Source organism: Zonotrichia albicollis, chromosome 13, assembly GCF_047830755.1.
Source record: "Zonotrichia albicollis isolate bZonAlb1 chromosome 13, bZonAlb1.hap1, whole genome shotgun sequence".
Lineage (NCBI taxonomy): Eukaryota > Metazoa > Chordata > Aves > Passeriformes > Passerellidae > Zonotrichia > Zonotrichia albicollis.
In genome coordinates this window covers 1,848,006-1,870,788 of record NC_133831.1, presented here as the reverse complement: position 1 = coordinate 1,870,788, position 22,783 = coordinate 1,848,006, and the positions used below count along the sequence as shown (strand labels likewise).

At 57.3% G+C, this 22,783-nt stretch overlaps 2 protein-coding genes across 3 annotated transcripts in view; both read left to right on the top strand.

Annotated features, from left to right (window-relative positions):
- The window catches only part of ZNF469 (zinc finger protein 469), a 174,156-nt gene extending 159,047 nt beyond the window's left edge, over nt 1-15,109 (top strand). For both annotated transcript variants that reach the window (XM_074550757.1, XM_074550758.1), the window contains one exon: nt 592-15,109. In XM_074550757.1, the coding sequence (XP_074406858.1) occupies nt 777-13,307 (12,531 nt within the window). In that variant the 5' untranslated portion in view covers nt 592-776 and the 3' untranslated portion in view covers nt 13,308-15,109. The remainder of the gene's footprint in view (nt 1-591) is intronic.
- A 6,760-nt stretch (nt 15,110-21,869) lies between these two features.
- Nucleotides 21,870-22,783, top strand: part of ZFPM1 (zinc finger protein, FOG family member 1) — a 36,406-nt gene continuing 35,492 nt past the window's right edge. Inside the window, exon 1 of the mRNA XM_074550751.1 lies at nt 21,870-22,140. Within this exon, the coding sequence (XP_074406852.1) occupies nt 22,101-22,140 (40 nt within the window). The 5' untranslated portion in view covers nt 21,870-22,100. The remainder of the gene's footprint in view (nt 22,141-22,783) is intronic.

Genomic DNA, 22,783 nt, shown 5'->3' with positions numbered 1-22,783 from the left:
CCGAGGTCTGGGTTGTAAAATCAGCTGGGAAATTCGGGACTCAGCTTTTCTGGTTTTGCCTCCTTAATAACATCTAAAATTTCCAGGGCAATTCGCAGGGAGGCTGGTGAAGTCCTTTCTCCAAGGATTTCAGAGCAATGAGGAGCAGCTCCAGGGGGAAAGTGCAAAATCCTTTCCCTTCGCCTTCCCTCCAGCATCGGGGACCTGGGGACACGGGAACATGAGGACACGGGCACTCGGGGACATGGGGACAGAGAGCCCTTCCCAGGATGCCTCTCCCAGCCCATCCCGACAGCCCTTCCCACTAATCCGTAGGTGGAGCTCTTCTGTCATCTTTTTCTGCTTATGTTGCTAAGAAGGAACCCAGAAATAGCTTTCCCGGGAGGAAAAAAAGTGCTTCCTCAGCAGCTTTTGCCAGAGGTGAACCGCTCTGAGCATCCTTTGAAGAGCCCAAAGCTGCAGGGCTTCACCCCAGGGGGGTTTGCCATGCCCCTTCCTCTAACCACAGCCCAAGAAAAGGGGCCAAAATCTCTCCTGGCCCCTTCCCTGACTGACTCCCAGCCTTCCCCTCTTCTCTCCTGTTCGCTGCAGGTCTGGAGGATGCGGCAGAGCCCTGGTGGCCCTCGGGACCCACCCACAGCCCGGCCCTGGGGAGCTGCTGCCCCTCTGCCGGTGCCCATCAGAGGGGGACCATGCCCGTGACCGGGGCACAGCAGCTCGCAGTGGGACGGGAACGGGACAGCGGGGCTCTCTAGCCTTGTCCCCTCCTCGGTATCATGACTGGAGAGACCCAGCATGTTTACACCATCGGCGATACTGAGGCCGGCCCCAAGGAGCCCGACAAGGACTTTGGCTGTGAAGGCTGCGGGGACAAAGATGGCAGGGCGCTGGGCGGGGAGGGGACATCCCCCTTCCCCAAGGACAAGGAGCCCCACAGCCAGCGGGAAGCCGTGATCCGGCCGCAGCAAGCGGGGAAGATCGACTTCAAATCCCTGCAGTGCAAGCCCAAGCTCGGCAATGACAGCACCTGGGGAGAGGTCAAGGGCAGCCCGCTGTCCCCGCTGTCCCCGCCGGGGAAGGGCCGGGCCCGGGAGCGCGGCCGGCGCTCGGCCAAGGGCGAGCGGGGCCATCAGCAGCTCTACCGGCTCAGCATCGCCGGCACGCGGCCCAGCCCCACCATCGGCATCGCCTACCCGCAGCAGAAGGTGACACCCCCAAAGAAGCCGGAGGTGCTGACCCCCACGGCCGGCAGCTACCGCTTCCACGTGCCCGGCATCGCCCAGCGCGACGCCGAGCTCCGGCCGGAGGAAATCGCCTTCGGCCGCTGCTTCCCCGACGCCGCCAGCAGCCGGACCTCCGCCAGTTATACCTCACAGCCCGGCCCCAAGGGGCAGCCCCCCGCCGCCGGCGTCCCCCTCAAGAGCCCCGGCACCCATGGGCAGCTACATTATTTAGAGTTCCAGGCAAACCGGGCCGAGTCCTGGCCTTCCCCGGAGAAGAGCTTTGCCGGTGCTACCTACGGGATCTCGGTGCAGAAGCCCAGCTCCTTCTCCGAGGGTGGCAAAGCCGCTGTGCACGGCCTGGGGGCTTTGCCGTGCCAGTTCCCCTTCCAGCTGCTGCACGAGGCGGGCAAGGAGCAGTTCCACAGCAGCCAGGAGTACCTGGACGTGGGAATGGCCGCCACCGCCCAGCTGGCTCCCGCTGCCTTCGCCTTCCACTCGTCCCCCCGAGAGTGGCCGGAGGAGCCGCTGGGCGGAGGCTCCTACGAGAGCGTGTCCCCCGAGGGGAGGCTCTACGGGCTGCCCGCACCGCCACCACCGCCCTTCCTGCACCCGCCGCCCCCTCCGGCCCTGCACCACGGCCCCTTGCCCTGCTGCAAGGGCAGGGCCGAGCATCCCGCCGAGCCCACTGGTGCTCTCCCTTCGTCTGGTGCTATCGACCAAAACCCAAGCACTTTCCAAGAAAACCAAGGTGTTTTTCCGTCTAGTTTACACTCGCCTACCATGCCAAAGCCGGTGGGGAAGAGGCAAGCCTCGGCCAAGGACGGCGTCCCCGGCCCGCGGCTGCTGGCGCAGAGCAGCCCCCTGAGAAGGAGCGTGCCACCAAAGTCCCTGTCCCAAGTGCACTTTCAGAGCAAGGCCTATTGCAGCTCCCCCGCGGGAGCAGTGCCTTTTGAGACGAGCGTTCCCACTACGGCACCCACCCACCCCCGGCTTGTGCAAGCTTGGGAAGGTGCCACGAAGGCATTTTCTCCCATGGACCAGAATTCAGCACCTTATTCAAACCCTGTTGGAAACCAGTTCTCATTCGAGTGCCAGTCTGGCCCCGAGCAGAGGCAGCACAGGCAGAAAAATGCCAGGCTGCCTTGGCAGCAGATGCACCTCCCTCCTGCAGTGCCCAGTGCCAACAGGCTGGAGCTGTCGAGACACATCAGCAGCCAGAAGCTCCCCTTCCCCCTGGGCACGTCGGACTGGCAGGGCAGCGGGAAAGCCCAGAAAGGGCCCCCCATAAGCAATTCTCCAGGGTACCACAGCAAAAAGCTGTTATCAGGAGAGAGCCTGCAGAGGGGAGATCCCAGCGTGACGGGAGCTTTCTCCTTTGAGAGTGGGAAGGAACCAGGGTCTCCTGCCTGCGACTCGAGAAGCAAAGCCCTGTTCTACACTATGGCTCCAGCAGCTCCTCCTCCCTCAAGGAGCTCGTCGGGCTCAGGGCTGGTCCTGCCACCATCAGCCTTGGCAGCTGCATCCCCTTGCGAGTCCCCACTGCCGTCCCCTGTCCCCAACCCCACGTGTGGCAGCACCTGCTCATCGCTGTCCCCCATGTCCAGCAGCCCACTCAACTTCGAGGACAGCCAGATGTCCGGAGCGCTGACACCCTCGCCCTTCTTCCAGCACCCCTGCCACGCCAAGGATGCCAACAAAGCCTTCCACCCCTCCGAGGTGCTGAGCCCCAGCTCGCTTCATTACCACCCCCCAGACTCTGTCAAGTCCTTCAGCTTCCCTCCAGATGCTCTGAAAGATGACAGCCTCCTGAAATGTGCCCCGGGCAGCCCGTTCCACAAACCTGGAGGGGAGGTGGCCAAAGGATGCTCGGATGGGCTGGATGGGGAGCAGCCTCCACCTCCCTACTCCTCCCATCACCTGCTGGCCACCTCCCTGAGCAGCGCCAGCCTGGACCAGCTGGACGTGCTGCTGACCTGCAGACAGTGTGACCAGAACTACAGCAACCTGTCGTCCTTCCTGCAGCACCGCCAGTTCTGTGCCTCCCACCCCTCTGCCCAGGCAGAGCCCAGGGATGCTCCCCGCGCAGCCGAGGGGCGCAAGGTGCTCCCACCAGAGCCCCCCAAACCCCCCGGCCTGGCGCTCTCTCCAGACCCCCAGGGACATCTGCTGGCACTAAACAAGAGCGATGACTTCTTGCTGGACGGGGAAGGCAAAAGCGAGGGCAAGGAGGATGCTCTGAAGGGCGGCCTCTTCCACGGCCTGGCGGCCAGCTCCCTCCCGCTCAGCGCCTCCGACCTGGACATCGACGATGCCAAGCTGGACAGCCTGATCACCGAGGCCCTCAACGGCCTGGGGTACCAGTCTGATAACCCCGAGATCGACAGCAGCTTCATCGACGTCTTCGCTGATGAGGAGCTGCCGGGCATGAAGGCGGCTGGCATGGCCCACAAGGCCAAGGAAGGGCTGGCCTCGGAGAGCAAATCCAAGCAGGCAGCGGAGGAGAAGACATCAGGAGAGGCCAAGGCTGGCTGTTTGTGTGAAGGTGGGGAGCAGGTGAAGAGAGGGGCAGGAAAGCGGCACCGTCACAAAGGGAGGGTGGCACGGAGGGTGGCACCGCAGGAGCCGGATCCTGGGCCAGAGGGAGCAGAGAGGACAGCCAGGCTGAGGGCAGGCAGGAAGAACAGCATCCCACCAGCCAGCACCCCCAGGAAACTCGGCCAAGACCCTGCCAAGAACGAGGTGGGGCCAGGCATGGCCACCAAGAGCTCCAAGCCACCACGGTTCTCCATGAAGGACGTGAGGAAGAGGAAGCCCCGAAGCGGGACGTGGAGCAAGGAGCTCATCCACAAGATCGTGCAGCAGAAGAACAAGCTCCACAAGCTGCAGGTGAAGAGCAGCAAGCAGGCCCAGGTGCCCCAGGCCACTGAGAGGCCCCTGGCAGCCACCAAGGAGGGCGGGCTGAGGGAATACGACTACGTGTCTGACTCAGATGAGGAGGGGGCAGAGTGCAGCAAGCCCCGGGGCAGGAGGAAGCGTGGCACGAGATTCATGGGGAGGAGCAGGTACAGCTTCAGCAAGAAACGCCTGGGCAGGAGTGAGAGGGCCAGAGAGAAAGACCCAGCCTGGAGCTACAGCCGGAAAAGGGACGGTCAGAAAAGGGAGGCGCGGGAGGACGGGGATGTCCCGAGTCAGGAGGATGCTGAGAAAGAGGATTGTGCTGCCAGAGCCCGAAGGAGGAGCAGCCACTCATCTGCTGGCAGCAACCACAGCATGCCCAGGGAGATGGGCACGAGCCCACCCTGCGCTGGTGGGGCTGGGGACAAGGGTGGCACCCAGAGGAGGAGGCGCTCGGGCAGCCCAGCCCAGGCACCAAGGACTCCCCTCAGCCCTCCCCAGCACAGCAGCCCAAAGACGAGCCAGGAGAGCAAAGAGGACATGCCCAGGGGGAGCAGGAGGTTTGGCTCAGCCAGACCTTTGCTGGCAGGCTCCAGGACACGGCCCAGTACTGAACCAGATGTTGCTGCCATGGACTGTGCAAAGGAGGAGCCGTCACCGCAGCCCCAGGAAAAGCAAATGTCCTGCACAGCCACCCCAGGCAGGAGCCCTGCCAGCTTCTCCTCTAAGGAGGGGCTGGAAGAGCCCAGAGGAGCAGCAAAGCTCCTGGGTGAGGCAGGAGAGCCCACCCTGCAGGCTCAGGGCTCTCCTGAGCTCACCGTGGACCACCAGAGGCAGCAGTTTGCCCCTTTCCCAAACAAAGGGCTGAAGTACCACACAGAGGAGGTGATTGCTCCACCCCACAGCGGTAACAAGTCGAGTCCTGGCCGTGGGAGTGCCACCTGCTCGGAAGCAGGAATCAAATTCACAAAGGGACAGGGGCTCTGTGACGCTCAGAAGGACTATCCCAATCCCACAGCAGCTCCCAGCTACGGGGGGGATGCAGTGGGAATGATGCTGGCTGCCAAGACACCTGATCCATATGCCAGCAGTGAAAACTCATTTTTTGATCCCAAAGGCCTTCCCGGCCACTACGAGGACAACCTCTTCCCAAAGCCCCCAGCCCTGGGCTCCTCCCACGTGGATGACATGTACCTGTGCCGGGATGACATCAGCGCCAGCTCCTTCGAGCAGAAGCACTCCAGCATCTCCCCTTTCACCACGGAGATGCCGCAGGGCAAAGTGTCCTCCCCTCTCGGCTTTGACTCCTCGTCGATATTTGGCGAGCTGCCCGTCTCTGAGTTTGATCCCTACGAGGGCAAGGACGGATATGTGACACCCTTCCCCTGTGCCCCCCGCAAGCCGCTGCCCTTCGAGCAGCCCTACCCGCCCTTCCTGCCCGAGAAGGACTGGTCCCTCATGGAGGACGTGGCTCCCATGCTGCCAGAAGATGTGGCTCAGTTCCACAGCCTCTCCGTGGAGAAGCCGCCGGCCAAGAAGTTCCCCGAGGAGCAGGAAGGAGCTGTGCCCAGCAGCCAGCTCTCCCTGCCGCTGCCAGACAGGATCACCGATTACAGCGTGGCTTTCATGAGCAACATTTCGGATGACGAGCTGGAGATCAAGCGCTTGGTCACGGAGCTGGAAAGCCAACTGCAGAGCAGCAAGCTGGACTCTGAGGTGGCTGTCACCCTCCAGAAACCCGAGCCAAACGTGGCTGCCCATCTGCAAGCACAGGGCTCCGAGCGGTGCCCGGTGCTGCCAGCAGAGCCAGAGGCAGGCCAGGAGAAAGGGCTGTTTTTGGCAGGTGAGCTGGGCAGATCGAGCCTCTGCGCTGGGGAGAGGCTGCCAGGGGAGAAGCCAGATGTGGTGGCTGCCCATGAGGACTACGAGAGACCCAGGGAGCCCTGGGCGTGCCCGCTGGAGCTGGGCTCGCTGGAAACCGGGATGGGCATCCCAGCCCCAATGGCCACAAACCATTTCTGCTCCAAAGACAGCAGTGAGCAGCTCCAGGGAGCTGAGGCCACCGAGGAAAGAGACCTCAGGAAGATGGAAAATGGGGCTTCTTCCAAAAGTCTACCTGGCTCAAGCACAACTGACCAAACAGAGGCTTCCATCTATACCAGCCCTGTGACAAAAAGCCCTCCTGTTGTCACCAACTCTGTGTTCCCCGAGACCATGGGTGCAGCAGAAGTAACCAAAGACCCCCTGCCACCCCTGCCATGCCAGTGCAGTGCTGAGGGCTTCCCCGTGCCAGGGAAAGGAGACATTGATCCTGCAGAGCTGGAGAAGTTTGATGCCCATCTTCCAAACCCTAAAACCCAATTTGGCTTTCAGCAGGGTCCCGCCCCAGCCTTGGATCTTGCCTTTTCACCTCATGTCAAAGAAGTCCCAGATATAGAAGAAAAACCCTTGAGCAGGACTGAGCCCCCCAAAACAGTGAAAAATGCTGTGGATCTCAAAGGAGGGGGTGGTGGTGGCCCTGGGCTGGTAGAGGAGATGGAGGAGAGGAAGAGTCCCAACACCTATCAAAGCCCTGCACCCAGTGACAAAGCCTGCAAGCCCAAAGTGCTGCTGTTTGAGATGCTGAGTGCACCCAAGGAGAGCGACCACCCTTCCCAGGAGATGATGGGGGCATCCCAGGAGGCCTCTGCCAACCCTCTGCAGCAGCTCCAGCTCTTTGTTGCCAGGACAGTGAAGAACAACGAGGAGGAGCTGTTGATGCCCTGCTTCCCTGGGCTGCTGGCTCCCTGTGCCACCACCCACGTCCAGACAGAGCTCCAGGAGCAGAGCAGTGCTGCCTTGGAAGGAGAAAATCAGACCCAAGGGGAAGGGGATCTCCCCACTGGAAGCAGCACTGGAAATATCACTGCTCCAGGGACAGAGGTGCTTTCTCCCAGTGGATGTGAGCAGCTGGAGCTGTTGGATGCAGAGGGCTCTCACCATGCAAAACAATCCACGTCGGCAAAGCCGGAGCTGCACAATAATGTAACAGAGCTGCAGCACTTAGCAAATGAAGCCCCAGAGCCGAGGGACATTAATATCCCTGCAGATGGTGTTTCCCAGGAGCACGATGACCTCTCACCACCCAGCAGCACCGCCGTGACCTCGCTGCCAGGGCAGGGGAGGAAAGATGATCAGCTCAGGGAAGAGCAGGAGGGAGATAACAACACAGTGACCTTGGCATTTAGGAAACATGAGCAATCCCACCCCAGCCGTGGTTTGCTCGAGGAAGAAACGCTGGGCAGACAGGAGGGAGAGAGGCTGGAAAGGAGTTGGGTGGGGAAGGGGGCACAGCACCTGGGCAGAGCTCCCACGAGTCCTGTCAGCCCCTTTGGTCCCTCTGGGGGGGATCTCCACCAGGATCACAGCTTGGGGATGGAGATAAAAGCCAGCATGGCCAGTGCAGATGTTCCCAGAGAAGGGAATGACAAGTTGTCCCTCAATGGCTGTGATCACATGGGCGAATCTTCAGCCAGCCTGCTCTCACCAGCCAAATATTCCAACCTCAAATGCTTGCAGAGCAGTGGGGCTGAGGGAGAAGAAGTCCCCAGTTTAGGCACTCAGCTCTCAGATAAGAAGAAATACAGCTCCTCCCTGCCTGCAGCACCAAGTTCATCCATCACAAAGAGTTGTCCTCCCGAGGCCAGCAGCCATCACATCCATCACACCGTGAGCCCAGCAGAGCAAGGGACATGGGAAGGGGCACCCGCCTTCCCTCCCTCGCTGCATCCCTGCGGGGCTGTGCCAACGGAAGCAGCCGAGGAGCATCCTCATCCTCTCCCTGATGGTGTTTTGGGTAGCTGTGAATCACCTGGAAGAGAGGGGACAGTGAGACCCTGCACTCTGCTGCATGGGGATGGTCTGGTGGGCTCTGCCTTGGAGATGGGTGGTCCCCAGGAACCTCCTGGGAAGGACTGTTCTCTTTCCTGCTCGCCGCCTTTCCACCAAAAGGGTGTTGGGAGAGAGATCCCCGAAAACACCAGTGCTGTGCTGCCAAATGTTGAAGAAAACCAAGGGTGTGCCATCACAGAGACAGTCATTAACTCCACCCCTCCAGAGACCCAAGATTATCCAACCCAGCCCACAGAGGATCTTCTGCCCATGGACGAAAGGGAGGTCAGCCTGAACCAAGAGAGCAGACTTGAGAACTGCTCCCATGTCAGGGATAAGCATCAAAGTGAACCAGAGGCTTTGTGCAATGGTTTTGCTGTTCAGGACATGTCAGCTGCCGTCAGCAGAGGTCTTACAAGGGTTGGAGATCTTGGTCCTGCTGAATTAAATGGCCACGAGTTTCCAGGGGCAGCAGAGGTGAGGCTTGGTCTTTCCAAAACCACAGAGAGTGAAGGAAAGAGTTTAAAAGGGGAGAACGCCAAAAGCCATGGGGCTGCAGAAGCTGGGGGTTGTGTGTTGGACAGTGTGGGCCAAAGAGAGGACTACACACCCAGCAGTACTCCAGACCCATCCCAAAATGAGCTCCACAAAGGAAGGAAGCCCAATGGACTCCCGGTGACCTGTGACATTTGTTCAGCCACTTTCCGCTCCAAGCCCGGCCTGACCAGGCACAAAGCTGTCAAGCACCAGGTGAGGAATGGTGGTTTGCCACAGCCCAGCAAGGCTCCCAGGTCCTCTCTGATTCCTGCACACAAGACATCAAAAGCAGCCCAAAAAGTGCCCAGGAGGAGCCTGAAGGCATCAGTCAAAGACAGAACCTGCAGCTCACAGGCGCTGACCTCCACCGTTGAACGCATTCCCAAGAAAATACTCCCAGACCTGGAGAAAGAGCCCAGCACGCAGATGCAGGAGGTGGTGAGCAGGGTGCTCAGTGACCTCAGTGTGATCTCCTTGGAGATGTCCCAGGAGCTGCACCACACTCATGTCCTGCAGAGAGAGGTGAAGGCAAAGGGACCACGCCTGGAGGCGAGGGGATCGGGAGAGGCAGCGACTGGGAAGGATTCAGGATGGCAGACCAGGAAAGGAGAAAAGGGCAGAAGGAGCCAAAGCAAAGATCTCGGTGAAGAGAACAGCAGTTCTGAGAAGCAGCTCAACAGGAAAGTGAGGCGAAGGAAGGCGAAGGTGTTTCCCAGCAGGAATGGTCCCTGTGAGCTGGAGAAGAGCACAGGTCCTGCTGCCCTCAGCTCCAGCCTGCCCAGGATCATGGAGAGCTTGCAGGAGCCAGAGGGTTGCATCTCCACAGAGGAGCAAAACAGGACCAGCACAGCCCAACGCTCCCAAAATGCCAAAGAGTCCTCTGATGCAGCCGAGCTTGAGGAAGACCTGGGCAGCAGGATGGGGTCTCTGAAGGAGATGGTCAGCAAGGAGACAGCCACGGGCAAGGTCACCTGTCCTGGGGAGGTGGAAGATCCAGATGCAGTGGAAGACACTCAGGCTTGCAAAAAATGGATCAGCGGGTTTGTGGAGCAAGTGGCGAAGGGATGGGGCAAGGTGGGCACAGAGCAGCATCGTGGTGCTGATGGCACAGAGGACATGGATGCTGGGACAGGGGACAGTCCGGTGGCAAGCAGTGACACCAGGAACTGGAGTGGTGCCCTGCAGGGTCCCACAGCTCCTGCTGAAGGGGTTTTGCTGCTGGAGAACCACGATTTGGGAACCACCCAGGATGTTCCTGGGCATGGTGCTCTGCAGAGCTCACCGGGGACCAGCCCTCCTCCTGCAGAGCCAAAGCGGTGGCTGAAGGCAGATGTGCCACCAGGCAGAGAGCACTGCGGGGACAGCACGGCCTCCTCAGACCTCCAGGGCTTTTTTGATGACGATTCCACCTTCTCCCAGCTGTTCCCCAGGGATGAGCAGCTTGTCCGGAGGAAGTGCACGCGGGTGTACGGGAAGCGCAGCAAGAAACCCAAACCTGTCCCCGAGGTCAGCCTGCAGCCAGCAGGGGCCATCGACCTCTTCACCATCCGCCTGGCATCTGACCTCAGTGACACCAGCTCCTTCTGTGTCACCAGGGAGGACCCTGGTGACTACGAGACCATCTCTGTTGACGATGCCCTGATGCTGAACATGTGTCATGGCAGCAAGGCAAAGAGCGGAGATGCTGCTCCAGATGGATCGAAAAGCATCGAGCTGAGGTTGGACCAGGAGGTGACTGACCAAGGGAAGGAGGACATTGACCTGGAGGACAACATGCTGACCTTCCTGTGCCAAAACAGCCACATGGACAGCGTTCCCAGCTTGAACATCTGGGGCAGTCTGGAGAAGGAGGGGGAAAGCCTCTCTGCCGAGGACATGTTTGAGCCTCTGATGAACCTTGAGGATGAGCACTCGCTCCAGGAAGTGAACCCTGAGCCCCCTGACCTGGCAGAGGAATCCTACAATGCCAAAGACAACGGGGATTCAGACTCCCCTGAATTTCACACCATTGACATCGAGATGCTGAATGCAAAGCTGAAAATGAGAGACATGTGCTTCTTCAGCCCCTGTGAGGATCTTCCTGGCCAAGGTGAGGACAGCACTGTGAGTTTGAAACCAAAGTCGGGCAAGCACAGGAGCAAGCTGGAAGATGGGAAACTGGGGAAAAACCGCGGGGACATCACCATCAAAACCAAAGACAAGCAGTACAAATGCAAAGTCTGCTTCCAGTGGTTCCTGACGCTGGGGGAGCTGGACTTCCACAAGCTCTCCCACAACCCTTCCCCTCCTCCCACCTGCTACATGTGCGTCCAGCGCAAATTCAGCTCGCGGGAGCAGCTGCGGGACCACCTGAAGGAGAAGCACGCCAGGAACAAGGCCGGGCTGTGGGCGTGCGGGATGTGCCTGAAGGAGATCTCTGATGTCTGGATGTACAACGAGCACCTGCGCGAGCACGCCACGCAGTTCGCGCGCAAGGGGCAGGCACAGAAGTCGGTGATGGGCCTGCCCGGCTGCTTTGGCGAGGACAATGCTGCTGTCACACACTTCCTCAACACCATCATGTGCCGCAAACCCTCCAGGTCCTCCCGGCACGGCGACCCCGGCGGCCGGCACGGGGTCAGCAGAGAGAGCAAGAGCCCCAAGGAGGTGCCCCCTGAGCAGGAGAAGGTGATGAAAGACCCCGTGGAAAGCAGTGTCAGAGTGAAGCCACCAGCACCCAGCTCGTCCAAAGCATCCTCCAGCCCGTCTCCAGAGCACACAGCAAAAGGTGAAAGCACCCCAAAATCTGTCCCCATGCACCCAGACTGCAAAGATCCTTCCCGGGACTGCCACCACTGTGGCAAACAGTTCCCCAAACCCTTCAAGCTCCAGCGGCACCTGGTCGTGCACAGCTTGCAGAAGATTTACTTGTGCCACAAGTGCCCCATGTTCTACCAGGAGACCAAGGAGCTCCGGAGCCACCTGAGCCAGGAGCACGGCGTGGTGGAGGAGCAGGAGATCAAGCACACCACCCTGTACGCCTGCGAGCTCTGCGCCGACGTCATGCACGTCATCAAGAAGTCCTTCATCTGCAGCATGTGCAACTACACCTTCTCCAAGAAGGAGCAGTACGACCGGCACATGGAGAAGCACCTGGCGGGCGGCAGCAAGACTTTCAAATTCCGAGGGGTCATGAGGCCTGGCGCTGCCTGCAGGGAGGGCAGGGAGAAGGTGAAGGAGGACGGATCTCTCCGGGAGGGAATGCCACCGAGCAAGAAGCGGAAGGTGGCTCACCATGGCAGCTCAATCCTACACAGGTCACCAGTCCACCTGGACCCCACGAGTGACCTTCAGCTGGTAGAAGCTGGAAGCCCCAGCCTGCAGGTTCCCACCGACTCCTTCCAAACAGCACCTGGTGGCCTGGGAGCACCCCAACCCTCTGTGAAAGCAGAAGTCATGGTGGGTGACTTCTCAGAGCTCCTGGCAGAGATGGAGAAGTCCCCATTTGACCCTTTGCCACCACCGCCCTGCCTGTCCCCATCTCTGCCACCAGCTGCTGCTGGCAGCCCCGAGCTCGGCCACATCCCTGGCCTGTCCATCGAGGAGCTGGAGAAAGGAGCCTTTGATGGGAAACCACTTCCTTTCTTGGACTCGCCTGAGTTTCCCATGGACCTTGCTGGCTTGGCTTGTCACCAGGCCACCAACCAAAAACTGTCCCCTTCCCTCCTGACGCAGAAACATGGCTGTGCCAATGCCCATAAAACAACAAGCACAGGCAGCAAAGATGAATACAGGGCCTGTATCCTGGAAAATCCCAGCACAGACACCAACACCGTGGAGGGGATCCCTTTTCTCCAGCTTGCCAAGAAGGTGTCAGAGCTTCCTTCTCCTAAGGCAGAGTCTCCACAAGCCCCAGACACCCACAAATGGGGCAGCCCCAATGATGCCTCTGCCTGGGAAGGTGCAGCTAAGCCGGCATCTCCAGAAGGTGCCCACCAGCCCCTGCCCCCAAAGGACAAGTCAGCATCACCCCCAATCAACAGATCTTCCAAAGATGCAGCGCCACCAAAGAAAACCGTGAGCAGTGAGGCTGCTCCTGGTGTGGGCAGCCCCGAGGAGGCTCAGCAGCCCATCTCAGGGAAGGAGAAATCCATGCCTGAGGCTAAGGACAGTAGCACTAACGCCAAGGATCAAGGTGGCAACCCAGGCAAATCCAGCAGCCACCAGCCCAGAGATGAGGTGGCCAGCAACACCACGAGATACGGCAAGCTTCACCCCAAGAGGAGGAAAGAACACAAGTCCCTGAGCCACCGGAGCAGCTCCGGCTCCCGGGAGAACATGGAAGGAGACGGGAAGAAGAAGAAAGCCCGGCCACCATGCCCGGGCAGGAGCGAGAGCACCGCAGAGCTCAAACGTGGCAGCTGGAGCAGCGCCGAGGCTCCCACCCCGTCCCCTCCTGGCAGGAGGGACACGCACTGCAGCAAGCTGGCACCCAAGCCCAGAACGGGCCCCCAGCTGAAGAAGATGGTGCTGGACCCTTACAACCAGAAGAAAGGGGAGCTCCGCCACGCCAACGGGGACGTGAGGCGCAGGAAAGCCATCCTGGGCAAGAGCCTGCACCAGGTGTTGGCCAAGGGGCCGGCACCGTCCCCGCGGGGCTCATGGCACGGCCACCGCGGGGCCAAGGCGGCCGGCCCGGCCAGCTACCGCAGCGCCGAGTCCCAGAACAACCTGCTCAGCCAACTCTTTGGGCAGAAATTAACCAGCTTTAAAATTCCTCTAAGGAGAGATACTTCAGAATAATTTATGGAAGTGACTTATGGTGATCCTCAGCTGCTTTCATGGGGTTTGCAAGGGGAAAAAAATTATCAAAGCATTAAATTCGTTTGTGTAGCATGATTTCTCTGTCTAGCTTAAATGAACTTGCACTGCAGCCTCTGTGAAATAGTTTGCTTTGTGTCTACTAATCTACTTTAATTCACCTGATTTATCATGCAAATGCTAGAACTTTGATGTTGCTGATGATTTTCATGAACTGAAATTGTAATCGCTTTGGGCAGACTGAATCGTCGAGAGCAATTGCTTTATTGCAGAAGTGCTGAGGTTATAAGGATACTTGCAAATCTCAGACCCTTTTGAGTCTGTGTCTGTGTTATCTTTGTACAAAGTACTTGAAGAGATGAACTTCATTCCGTAGACGTCTTATTCATAAGGTGCAGTACACTGTAGAAAGCAAATTTTTTTTTTTTTTTTTTTTTTTTTGTGGAAGATTTTGCACAAATAATCCCGTACAATTCATTTAATTGGGAGCTGGCCTGAGCGATGATACAATTAAAAAATTAAATTAAGACCCAAGTGTCCTATATTTTGACAGCCATCCCCAAGAATTTTGTTTCTACATCGTCAAGAGAAGGACGACCCAGCTCTGGGGTTCTGGGGCTGTCGGAGCCCTCCAGAGGATGCTGCCACTCTTTGACCACTGTAGACGATGGGACTGGAGGAGAAGCGTCCCCGCGAGCAAACTGCACCTTGACACTTGTGACAAACTCTGATTTTTTAGGGTTTTTTGGGGTTTTTGTGTGTGTGTGTGTGTGTAAGCGTGTGTGTGGTTTTTCTTTTTGTTTGTGGGGGGGTTTTTTTTGTGCAACGAGAAAACTGTGCCAATTTACCGCAGCAAAAACCGGTACTGTCCGAGTGCCCTCAACGGTATCACTTCTAAACTCTCTTACTGTATTGACGTAGTGGCTCTATAGGTATCCGCTTGTACTATGCAGTTACTGGTGCTATTCTTCATTTGTAATGTGAATACAGACTTCCTTGATTGAAAAAAAAAAAATGGGGAATTGGTAGGGAGAAGCGATTATCTGTCAAAAAAATGGAGCAGGAAAAGAGAACTTAAAAAAAAAAAGGCCAATTCAAAGGGGAAAACATTCAGCCTTAGGGAGAAAAATTAACTTTAGGGGGAAAATCCAACCTGGGGGAAGAAATACATCTTAGGGGGAAAAACACAATTCTAGGGAAAAAACACAACTTTAGGGAAAAAGCTCCTCTATGCTGGTACTCCATAGTGTCAAAAATGTTACGTCACATTAAACGAGCACGTTCTACAACAAAACTTTTGGATCCAGAAAGAAATCTCAGGTGCAAATGAGGACATGGAAAGATTTTATTGAAATACTCCCAAGTCAAGGAGGTGAAGTAATGCACTGATGTGATATGAACAGTCAGAGTACTTTGCGTCTGTCCTGCAATGATTTTTTTTTTTGTTTTGTTTTAGAGTTAAAAGGAAAAAAAAAAAGAGGCTTTATTCTGTTAATATGTATCTTTACAATTCTTTGTATTGTATAAAAAACTATTGTAGGTAATTTACCTTGGGTGCAATGTGTTCTGTCAAAAGTTTTTATTTTGATATTTTGTCCAGAGAAGCAGAGAGAGAGCAGGAAACGCCGTTTTATGATGTTGTCCGTGTGCTTTTAAAGTGCCTCTTTAATATTGTTAAATAAAGTATGAGATAAAAATATGGGGTGGTACTGTAAAGTCATCCATGATTAATCTTTTCAAATATATTCCAATATTTTCACAGAAATTCCCTGTCTGCGTGATGTTTGTGAGATGTTTGAGGTGTCCTCTGTAAAGGGGCTGAGGAGGACCTTGGTGTCACTGCTGTCACCTCAATGGTTTCCAAAGTGTTGGAGCTTCTCAGCAGTGAAGATGCTCCTGCAGCTCCTCTTCCTCACAGATCTTGTCCAAGTGCTGCTCATAGCAGGAAAGTCTTGTCCTTGAGGGGAAAAAACCAAGGTGATGATGGTGATGGTGATGGTGGTGGCGGCTGGTTTGGTGGTCCTCAGCTGGTGGTGGTGATGGCACGGTTAGGTCATCATGAGTTGGCCATTGTCACAGCCCAATTTGGTCATTACCAATCTGTCATCATCAGCTGGTGATGGTGGTGGTCCAGTCTGGTCATCATCACTTTGTGATGGGGTTACCTAGTTTGGTCATCACCAAGTGTTCATGGCCCAGGTTGGTCATCAATTTGTGGTGAAGGTGGTAACAGTGATGATGATGATGATGATGGTATTGGAGATGATGATGGTGTTGGTGATGATGATGGCCTAGTTTAACCGTTCCCCATTTTTGATAGTGATGGTGATCATAATGGTATTGGTAATGGTGATGATGGTGACAGCCCAGTTTGCTCATCCCAGATTTATGGTGGTATGGTGGTGATCATGATGGTGACAGGCTGGTGACAGCCTGGTTTGCTAATGCCAAATTCATGATGCTGATGATGATGATGGTGCTGATGACGTCCCACTTTGCTCATCCCCAGCTGTGATGGTGATGATGACAAAGAGGACAGTTTTGACCGTGATGATGATGGTGATGATGGTGATGCTGGTGGTGATGATGATGATGGTGATGACAATGATGGGGAGAGCCCATTTTGTTCATCCCCATTTGATGGTGATGGTGATGATGCAGCTGGTGATGGTGATTGATGATGATGATGAAGATGATGTTGGTGAGTGCCCATTTTGCTCATCCCCATTCAGTGATGATGATGATGATGGCAGTGTTGGTGATGGCGATGCTGCTGCTGCTGGTGATGATGATGATTGATGATGATGATGAAGATGATGCTGGTGAGGGCCCATTTTGCTCATCCCTTTTTGATGATGATAGTGATAATGATGGTGTTGATGATAGCGATGATGATAATGACGCTGCTGCTGCTGCTAGTGATGTTGATGGTGATTGATGATGATGATGATGATGGCTCATTTTGCTCATCCCTTTTTGATGATGATGGTAATGGTGTTGGTGATGGTGATGATGATGCTGCTGCTGCTGCTGGTGATGACAATGGTGATTGATGATGATAATGATGATGATGGTGAGGGCTCATTTTGCTCATCCCCATTTTATGATAATGGTGATGTGTTGGTGATGGCGATGACGATGATGATTGATGATGATGATGATGATGATGATGATGATGATGATGATAATGATGATGATGGTGAGGGCTCATTTTGCTCATCCCCATTTTATGATAATGGTGATGTGTTGGTGATGGCGATGACGATGATGATTGATGATGATGATGATGATGACGGTGCTGCTGAAGGCCCAGTTCCCTCATCCCCGCTTTGTCCTCGAGCTGACCTCTGCGGCCCCGCCGGGCTGGGCTGGGAGCCCCCACAGAGGCGGTGTATTCCATCCATCCATCCTTTAATTCCTGTATCCCATCCTTTAATTACCGCCGCAATCACAACACGGAGCCGCTGTCAGTGAGAGATAGCTCGGCACTGCCGGCTGGGATCCTCGCCACTCGGGGCTTGTAACTAAAACTGCAGGATTAATTTGATTAATTGATAGAATTATTTTCCAAACTACTCTTTTGTTTATGGAGGCTTAAAATGCTTGCCGCCTGCACCCTCCTGGTGTGTTGCAGAGTGGAGATAAAGTGGCTGAAAATAATTAGTATGGCTTAATTTAGGGAAAAAAATAACCTCAAAAGAATTTTGCAGAAAATTTAAGGCGGCACATTTTACTTTGTTTTGGCAGGAAATATTATGGAGCTGGAAATGGGACTTTTATGTTTTCCCTGTGCTATATTTCACCAGGGCAGCAAACCTGCAGGGCGGAGGAGGAGATTTTCATGCCTGGTTGTTACCAGAGCTCTCCCACACCTCCAGATTCATCACCTGGGCACCTGGAAATGAATCTCCTGGGAGCCAGGGGAATGCTGCAGGGATGGCACCCATCCCCAGGGTCCTGGAAGGGTGCAGGGACCCCTTCCCAAAGCTGCACCCATTTTTTGGAAGCCCAAGATATGAGTGATGCCCACCTCTGGCTCGGGAATGCCACTCCCCAGGGAGATGTTGGGGGATCTCTGGGGGGCTGAATTATTTAATTTATCCTTTCCCCTCTAAATGTGAGTAGGTTTTTTTCCCCCCTGTTCTCCTCCACATCCCACTCCCCCACCATCCATCTGCTCCTCTGAGCTGCCCAAAGCCCCCGGGTTTGCTGAGTCCTGCATTATCCAGCAGCGTTTGTCACTCGGGAGATTGCAGGCCCCTGTCACCGTAATTCCAGTGAGGATGCAAAGCCAGGCAGCTTCTCCCTGTGGGGATTAACTCCCTGCTCAGCAGGGGACAGCAGCACAGGGGGGCTCCCCTGGGACCCAGCACATCTGGGGGTCCCAGCCCTGCACCCTCGGGATGTGGGGCCAGTCTGCACCCACATGGGGTGGGACAGCCCCAGGGGCTGCAGGGTGGGTCTGATGGGAGCTGCCTGGCATTGATGGAGCCCCTCAGGGGGGAATTCTTGGCTTCTTGCCACCACCCTAAATTTCCCTCAAGCTGGTTGCTCTTCAAGCCTCCCCCCCCAAATCTTTTCTCAGCCCCACAGCCAAGTTTCTGAGCCAGAGGTGCTTTAAGCCTCTCCATAAAGCCCGGAGGATAACGGGATCCACCATGGTTGTCACGCTGCAAGCAGGGGCTGAAGATTTAGGAAATTTTTTTTTTTCCCTGCTTTTGAGTCAAATCTGGCCGTTCCTTGCACAGCAGGAATTTAAAGCCCAGCTCCCACCTTCCTCGCCAGGGTGTGTGACAGGGAGGGATCCTGCAGCCCTGGTGCTGAATTCATGCAGGAAAACCTGCAGCCCTGGGGTTGTGAAGAGTGGGAAGAGGAGCACAGGAGCCATGCAGCCCCCAGGGACGCCATCCTGCCAGCAGTGATGCTCCTGAAGCCCAGGAATGGCTTGGATTGCTCCTTTTGGGAGTTAGAACATCATTCCTACAGAAGGAGATCGGTAAGAGGGAGGGGGAGATAAGCACTGAGACATCCCAGCCTTGGATTTGGAATGTGGGGGCTGCTCACCCACACATTCCCACCTGGTTTCAGGAGCATCCAGCACCATTTCTGCCAGGGAAAGTTTGGGTTGGATATTGGGAAAATTCCTTGGTGGAAAGGTTTGTTCAGCCCCGGCCCAGCTGCTCAAGGCAGAGCTGGAGCCCCCATCCCTGGAGGGGTTTAAAAGCCACATGGAAGTGGCATTTGGGGACATGGTTCAGTGGTGGCCTTGGCAGTGCTGGGGCTCGATGATCTTGGAGGCTTTTCAACCCTCAATCATTCCACGCTTGGGATTTGGTTTAATCCCAAACCCTTCCACGCTGCCACCGCAGCTCCCGGGAGCCCGGAATTCCACCGCAGTGGGACATGCCCAAGTCAGGGAGGAACATGCCCAAACCGTGCCCAAACCGTGCCCAGGCTTTGCTCCTGCCCCGTCCCACCCGTGTCACATCCATGCCCAAGCTGTGCCCAAGCTGTGCCAAGGACCCCGGGCTGTTGGCAGCCACCCGAGGCTGAGCCAGGGCGGGTGACAAGTGGCACCCAGGGCCGGTTCTCCTGCCAGCAGGTGGCAGGGCCCTTCTGCAGGTGATGCCAGTCCTCCCTCTTGGGACCACAAAACCGCCTAAAATTGGATATTTTGAGCGGTAAAAAGCTGAGTTTGGGGCATTGGCGGACCGTGCCAGCGGGCAGTGGCACCGGGGGCTCAGCACAGCCCCCCAAAATTCCCCCCTGAACCCTGAAATCTGGCAGAGGCAGCGCCTGGCTCTTCCCATTGACATTCCTGCGCCGCCGCCGCCTCCTCTCGCCGCGTCTCTAATAATATCAGGGCAGATTAATTGGCACTAATACAAATGTACACAGCTCCATAAAAAGATGTCACCTCGCTCACAATGGGGGGAACGGCTGCTCCCGCATTATCTCTGCTCTGCAGGCGTGTAATTCACTCCTCGGGAAAACACGCTGTTTGTTCGGCTCCCCTGCAACCAGCACGGCCTCGGGAAGGGAGCAGGGAGACACCCAGCCCTGCCACTGGCACTGCCACCGCGCCGCCTGTCCCCGTGCAGGGCCACCCATGGGTGCCCCCGGGGGATGGGGCGGCGGGATGTGGCATTTGGGGACATCCCTGTGTCGGGATGTGGCATTTGGGGGCTGGATGTGGCATTTGGAGACATCCCTGTGTCAGGATGTGGCATTTGGGGACATCCCTGTGTCGGGATGCAGCCTTTGGATGGTGGTTGAGACTGAGAATTGTCACCCCTGGAGGGTCCAGGTGGCTCTGGGATGGTGCCAAAAAGGGAATTAAAGGGACATTGGCCAGGATGCAGCTCTTGGGTGGTGGTGGAGATAGAGAATTGTCACCCTTGGGGGTCTAGGTGGCTCTGGGATGGTGCTAAAAAGGAATTAAAGGGACATTGGCCGGGATGCAGCCCTTGGGTGCCGGTCAAGACTGAGAATTGTCACCCCTGAGGGGTCCAGGTGGCTCTGGGATGGTGCCAGAAAGGGAATTAAAGGGACATTTTGGCCAGGGGAATGACTGCAACCCTGTTTGCTTTGCTCCCAGGGGCAGGGTGGCAGCACCCATCAGCTCCAGCAAGGATTTTGGGGCTTTTTTGGGGGGGAATGCAGCCCCTCGTGGGTGTGACAATGTCCCCTCGAGATGCTGCCACCCCTTCTTCCAGCACAAAGAGCCATGGACAGCCCCCATCCCTCTGCTGCCTCCTGGGCAGAGGAAATTTGGGCACCTCGTCGGTGTTCGCTCCCCCCAGCCCCTCAAACCCGCGCAATTAACGATGCTGTGTTTAATTAAACGCTTGTCTAATTATCTCTGCATAAGCAAACACACCAGGTGGGTACCACGGGGGACATCCATGGATGTGCCGGAGGAACCCGCTGGATCTGCCGTGCCCCCAGCCCCCAAATCCCCACAGCAGAGCCAGGGGGACCCTGGGGACCCCCGAAAGGGCTGGGATGGGTTTGGGATCCCCTCAGGAGGCAGAACCATCACGGCTGGCACAGAGCAGAGCCCACTGCGGGCTCCACAGGCAAAGCGATGCCAGTCCTCCCTCTTACGACAAGAAAAAACCCTAAAATAGGATATTTTGGGCAGGAAAAAGGAGCCTTGGCTGGGAGGAAGGGGAGAGGCTCCACAAGCAGAGCTGCCCCCGCAGGGGATGGTGTCCAGGGATGGTCTCCAGCGATGGTCTCCAGGAAGGCAGCGATTCGAGGCCATTTGAGGTGAAAGGCACCACCAGGACGGTTTTGGGGGGTGGTCAGCCAGAGAGCCTTGTCCTCACCAGCATCTCCCTCCTTCCATTGGTTTGGTTTTTTTTTTTCTCCCCTGGATTTCTTCTTAATTCCTAACTTAATTTCTTTTGACATCCTCATTGCCGGTTTGACCTCTTTACTGGAATCATGCGCTGCTTAAAACTCATTATCCCACCATTGAAACAGGAAGTTAATTAAAAACCCTTTTAAAAAAAGAAAAAGAAAAGGGGGGAACAAAGCACATCCCATGTCTGGGGATAGATGGAGAAGGGATATGACCGAGCTGTGCCATGTCCCCACAGCCTCCTCCATTGATCCATCATTATTTGGGGACCACCAGCCTTCACCACTGGCAATGATCAAAAAACCCATCAAGATTTGGGGACCACCAGCCTTCACCACTGGCAATGATCCAAAAACTTCATCATTACTTGGGGACCATCAGCCACCACCACCTAATCCCCCTGATCCAAGGTCAGCCATGGGCAAGGTCCAGTTTGGGAGAAATTGTTGTTTATCACAGGATAATATTCCCATTATGGATGCAAAATCTAAGTGGCTCCTGCTTAACCCACGTTTCAACCCAAAATTTCTTCATGCTCACAGGTTACCTGGCTGGGATGATGCCAAAAGGGACCCCAGGACACCCACACCACCTCAGGGCATCCTGGGGTGTCCCCGACCCCATGGAAGTCATAAGAGGGAGGTTTTGGACCATTCATCTGGAAACGAGAGGGGTTCCAAGGGATCCAAAAGAGGCCCTGGGGACCCCACAGAAGGTTTGGGGGTTCCCATAAGAGGCTTTGAGGATCTACCTCAGTGAGGGCACTGAGGTCCCAGCGGGGGAATTGCTGGGAGTGCAGGAGCTTCCAGAGAGTCACAAGGGATCCCAGAGGGGAATCTGGGGAACCCAAAGAAGGATGGAAGACTCCAAAGGGGAATTTCGGGATGCTGAGGATGGGTTGTGGAACGCAAAAGGGGGGGTCCGACCTAACGGGGTGGGACCAGACCCAAATCCGGGGCTGGAGCCTCACAGGGCTCCCAGAGCGGGGCTGGGACCCCTTCGGGACCCTTTGGGGACCGCGGCGGGAGCGCGCACGGAGCCCCCGCAGGGAGCGCGCCCCAGACCACGCCCCCTCTGCCGTTAGCCCCGCCCCGCCGCGCGCGCCATCCGGTGGGCGTGGCCGGCGGGGGGCGGGGGCCTATGGGTGGCCGCGGCGGCGGCGCTGGCCCCGCCCCCCGGAGCGCTCCGCGGGTTTGATCCGGCGCGGCGCCCATTGAGAAAATCCCGCGGCGGCGGCGGCGGCGGCTTCGCTCCGCCGAGCACGGCCCGGCCCCGGCCCGGCCCCGGCCCCGGCCCGGCCCCGCGGGCGGGCGGGCGGGCATGCGAGCAGCCGGGGGCCCGCCCGCCGCCACCCACCTGCCGCCCGCCCAGCCGCCAGCCGGGGCGCCGGGCTCGCCCCTCGCCGAGCGATGTCCAGGAGGAAACAGAGCAACCCCCGGCAGATCAAACGTGAGTGGCCGCTACCGGCACCCCTTCCGCCGTTCCCTGCTGGACCCACCGCACCCACGCCCCCTCCCCGCTTATTTTTGTGCACCACCCCTTCGGCGGCAGCGCTCCCGCACCCCTTCCCCCGGTGCCCCCGGTACTGCCGGGACACAGCCGGGACCCCCCCGGGACGGCCGCCGTGGGTGCCCGTTCCCGCTACCGGCCGCTCTCTGTCCCCGCCGCTCCCCCCTCCCTCCCGCGCCGCCTCCCCCCCGCCAGCGCGGTGGCTCCGGTACCGGCTCCCGATGGGGGCCCCGATAAGGCTTTAAAATATTCCGTTCTGCAAGTCCCGTCCTGATAACATCGCTCTGTCGGGACGGCCTGAAATTGTGATCTTATCTCCCCCGCCTGCCTCCCATCCAGCGCCGGCGGCCAGGGCCGGGGGCTCCCCGAACCCCCCCGGGGCTCCCGATCGCCGCCGGGCCACGCCAGCCCTGCCGAGGGCTCCTCACCCTGCCAGGGGCTCCCCATCCTCCCTGGGGTACCCCAGCCCTGCCGGGGTCTGCTCACCGCGGGGACAGCGCCCTGACCCTGCCCTTCCAGCTCGGGGACCCCCATTTGCCTGGGCGCTGCTGGACCCGCCGTGCCACCGTCCCCATGGTGCCCA